The sequence below is a fragment of the Galeopterus variegatus genome, unplaced genomic scaffold (assembly GCF_000696425.1).
Source record: "Galeopterus variegatus unplaced genomic scaffold, G_variegatus-3.0.2 Scaffold1344, whole genome shotgun sequence".
Taxonomy (NCBI): Eukaryota; Metazoa; Chordata; class Mammalia; order Dermoptera; family Cynocephalidae; genus Galeopterus; species Galeopterus variegatus.
Window position 1 is genome coordinate 356,254 of NW_007727455.1, and position 4,486 is coordinate 360,739.

General features: G+C 41.1%; 1 protein-coding gene across 1 annotated transcript in view; it reads left to right on the forward strand.

Moving 5' to 3' along the window:
- LOC103593429 (leukotriene-B(4) omega-hydroxylase 2-like) overlaps positions 1-4,486 on the forward strand; it is a 23,695-nt gene that overhangs the window by 10,928 nt on the left and 8,281 nt on the right. Inside the window, exon 5 of the mRNA XM_008576401.1 lies at positions 4,412-4,486. This exon is cut by the window's right edge and continues 1 nt beyond it. Within this exon, the coding sequence (XP_008574623.1) occupies positions 4,412-4,486 (75 nt within the window). The remainder of the gene's footprint in view (positions 1-4,411) is intronic.

Consider the following 4,486-nt stretch of genomic DNA (forward strand, 5'->3'; position numbering starts at 1 on the left):
TTTTTTTTCATCCCTTCTTGGCTATTGTGAATAGAGCTGCAATAAACATGGGAGTGCAGGTATCCCTCTGACTTGTTGACTTCCTCCTTTGGAAATGTTCCTAGTAGTGGGATAGCTGGATCATATACTAGTTCTATCTGTAGCTGTTTGAGAAATCTCCATACTATTTTCCATAATGGCTGTACTAATTTACATTCCCACCAACAATGTATGAGTTCCCCTTTTTCCACATCCTCACCATCATTTGTTATTTTCTTTTTGGTAATAGTCATTCTAACTGGGGTGAGATGACATCTCATTGTTGTTTTGATTTGTATTTCCCTGATGATTACTGATGTTGAGCATTTTTTCATATACCTGTTGGCCATTTGTATTTCTTCTTTTAAGAAATGTCTATTCAGCTCCTTTGCCCATTTAAAATTTTTTTTTGTTGGCCATTTGTATTTCTTCTTTTAAGAAATGTCTATTCAGCTCCTTTGCCCATTTAAAAAATTTTTTTTTTTTAAAAGATGACCAGTAAGGGTATCTTAACCCTTGACTTGGTGTTGTCAGCACCACGCTCTCCCAAGTGAGCTAACTGGCCATCCCTATATAGGGATCCAAACCCTTGGCCTTGGTGTTAAGAGCACCACACTCTCCCAAGTGAGCTGGCCCGTTTGCCCATTTTTAAATTGGATTGTTTTATTTTATTTACTATTGAGCTCTTTGAGTTCTTTGTATATTCTGAATATTAAACCTTTGTTAAATATATAGTTTGCAAATATTTTCTCCCATTCCACAGGTTGTCTTTTTGCTCTGTTGATTGTTTACTTTGCTGTGCAGAAGTTTTTAGTTTGATATAATCCCATGTGTTTATTTTTGCTTTTGTTGCCTGTGGTTTGGAAGTCTAATTAATAATATCTTTGCCCAGTCCTAAATCCTGAAGTGCTTCCCCTGTGTTTTATTCTAGAAATTTTATAGTTCCAGGTCTTACAGTTAAGTCTTTAATGCATTTTGAGTTGATTTGGGTATGTAGTGAGAGGTAGGGGTCTAATTTCATTCTTCTGCATACAGATCTTCAGTTTCCCCAGCACCATTTATTGAGGAGACTGCCCTTTCCCCAATGTATGTTCTTGGCTCTTTTGTCAAAAATACTTGTTGAGAGTGTTTTATGGCCCAGCATATGGTCAATCCTGGAGAATTTTCATATGCTGATGAGAAGAATGTGTATTCTGAAGTTGCTGGGTGAAATGTTTTGTAAATGTCTGTTAGGTCCATGTGGTCTATGGAGCTGTTTAAATCCAATATTTGTTGATTTTCTGTTTTGATGATCTTTCCAATGATGAGAATGGGGTGTCAAAGTCCTCAACTATTATTGTGTTGGCATCTGTCTCTCCCTTAGGTATGATAATATTTGCTTTATATATCTGGGTGCTCTGATGTTGGGTGTATATATATTGATAATTGTTATATCCTCTTGCTGTATCAATCCCTTTATAATTACATAATGCCCTTCCTTATCTCTTACTATAGATTTTGATTTAAAATCTGCTGTATCTGATATAACTATAGCTACTCCTGCTCACCTTTCTTTTCCATTTCTGTGGAATACTTTTTTTCATCCCTTCACTTTCAGTGTATGTGTGTCTTTGTAAGTAAGGAGTGTTCTTTGCAGGCAGCATATGGATGGGTCTTTTATTTTTTTTTAATCCATTCACCCAGTCTGTGTCTTTTCATTGGGGCATTTAATCTGGTTACATTTGTGCTTATTATTGATGTGTGAGGTCTTATTCTCATCATTTTTTGGCTGTTTTCTGATTGTTTTGTGTATTCTTTGTTTCTTTCTTTCTCTCTTATTGTTTATCCTTGTGGTTTGGTGGTTTTCCATATTGATGAAGTTCTATTCAGTTCTCTCCTGGCCTGTAGGGTTTCTGCTGAAAAGTCTGCTGTTAGTCTAATGGGGATTCCATTATAAGTGACTTGGCACTTTTCTCTTGCTCTTTTTAGAACTGTCTTTGACTTTAACTTTTGACAGTTTGACTCCAATGTGTGTCTTGTAGTGGGCCTTTTTGGATTGAATCTATTTGCAGACCTTTGTGCTTCCTGGATTTGGATGTCCATATATTTCCCCAGACTAGGGATGCTTTCAGCTATTGTTTCCTTAAATAGGTTTTCAATATCTTTTTTGTTTTCTTCTTCTTCTGGAATGACCATAAATTAAATATTTGTTTGCTTGATAGTATCCCATAAATCTTGTAGGCTTTATTTTTTAAAATTGTATTTTTTTTCTTTCTGGGTTTTTTTTAAACAGTTGCCTTCAAGATAGGATATTCTTTCTTCTGCTTGATCTAGTCTGTTATTGAGACTCTTGGATTTTTGTGTGTGTGTGTGTGTGTGTTTCTATTAAATGTATTTTTCAATTCCAGGATTTCTGGTTGTTGCTGTTTTTATAATGTCTATTTCTTTGTTGATTTCTCATTTAGATCATGAATTGTTTCTTACTTCATGGAATTGTTTGTCTGTAGTTTTCTTAAGGTTATTCATTTGAATTCCTTTTCTGGCAAGTCAGAAATTTTTGATTCTTTGCAATCAGTTATTAGAACATTATTATGCTTCTTTGGTGGTACAATATTTCTTTGTTTTTTCATGTTTCTTCTTTTCTTGGATTGACATCTGTGCATCTTCTGGAACAGTTACTTCTTTGAATATTGTAGAGAGCTCGCATGGGGAAGGACTTTCACCTGCAAGTGTGTCTTTGGGTTTTGATCGAGTATACTACAAGGCCATCACATGTGTCTGCAGAGGGGGCCCTGCCAGCCACTTCTTGGGTAGTGGTCAAGGCCATGGAGCAGGCCTGACATAAGGGGGCCCAGCCAGCTACTTCTCTGTCAGTGGGTTGTGCACTAGATGAGGCTGCAGAGGGCCCCTGTCAACTGCTTCCTGGGTAGTGGGTGAGGCTGCTAGGTGGCACTGTTGAGGGTGAGACCTCCTGGTGCTTCTCCAGGAGGTCAGGAGCATGCTTTACTTCTACTGGCCCGGAGACGTTTGTTAGGGTAGGGACCGATGAGCTGTTTTCCTGGGTTTGGAGCTTACACACACAGAACTCAGCCACTGGTAGAAGGGTGGGTTCTGCTTCTCTGATCTTTGGCTGGGGACATGGGTGTGCATCAGTTCAGCAGACCTGGAGTTGTCTTCCCAGATGTGCAGGTCTGGTGTCACAGCCGCCCTTCAGTCCAGGCCTCAAGCTGCTGGGATCAGGGTGTTGTAGTCTCTCCTGTGAGTGCACTGGGATGACTGCAGAGCCTTAGGCTGGAAAAGCAACATGGCTACTGTCTTCAGAACAGGACAAGCTCTTGCAATGGCTCAGTTTCAAGATGGCACCGTTCTCCATCAGCTTGGGTCATGACGTGGGGGTGGGGAGTGCACAGTATATGTTCTTGTTCTAGAGTGATGCAGTGCATGTGTTCTAGGCAGCTCCCCACACCTGGCTCTGGGTTTGCAGGGGATGAGGGGTCCTCCAGCAGTAGAAATTTCAGTCCTGTGTGTTGAGGATGGGGGTTGGTTGGTCCCTTTGCCTGTCTTTCAGCCCTGCAAAGGAAAATCTTTCCTACACCGATCCTGGTAGTGGAGATGTGGTGGCAGAGGCTGTGTGCCTCTCTTTCCTCTCTATGCTGTCATCCTGGGCTTTCATGATCCATGGCATTCTCACCAGTCTCCTGCTGCACTTCTGAACTCTTCCACAGATGCTCACATTGATGTTTAGCTACTGATCCTTTTATGTGTGACAGGAATGTGCTGTGGGCACCTCTTGTCTGCCATCTTGCCTCGCCCCCCCATAGGGATATGTTTGAAGTCAATTGATAATAATGAAGATGAGGAAAGCTAATATTTATTGAATACTCACTGTGTACTAGAAACAATGCCATGTGCCAATTTCATGATATATGTCATCTAAATTAATTTTTACAACACTTTGATGTATAAGTAATTGTTGCCCTATTTCAGATGATGAAACTGAGGGTTAGAGAGAATAGGGATCTTCCCCAAGTTCACCCAGCTATTAAGTTAACTACAAGTGGTGGAGCAGGGGTTCTAACCTGGTCTGACTTACACCAATGCAGGTTGTCTTAGTATTATTGAAGATTTGACAGGTGGGACCTAGGGGAGGGCAATGAGATGACCAAGGACATGCAGAGCAGAGGAGGCAGAGCTGGGACTTGAACCAAGGTCTTTTGACTTCCAGCCTTGGGTTTTAATCTCCTAGTAGTAACAGTTTCTACTTCCACCCAAATCTAGTTCTCCCTGGGGATGGGTGCCTGGGGCAGAAGACCAAGAAGCTGGTTCTCAGGGAGTCCAACTTGGTGGTTGGGATTTGTGGAGTGGCTGAAGATAGCCAGGTCTCAACCTCAGCTCTGTTCCCTTCTCTTCTCAGGCCAAGTGGCAGCACCTGGCCTCAGAGGACAGTGTCCGTCTGGACATGTTTGAGCACATCAGCCTCATGACCTTG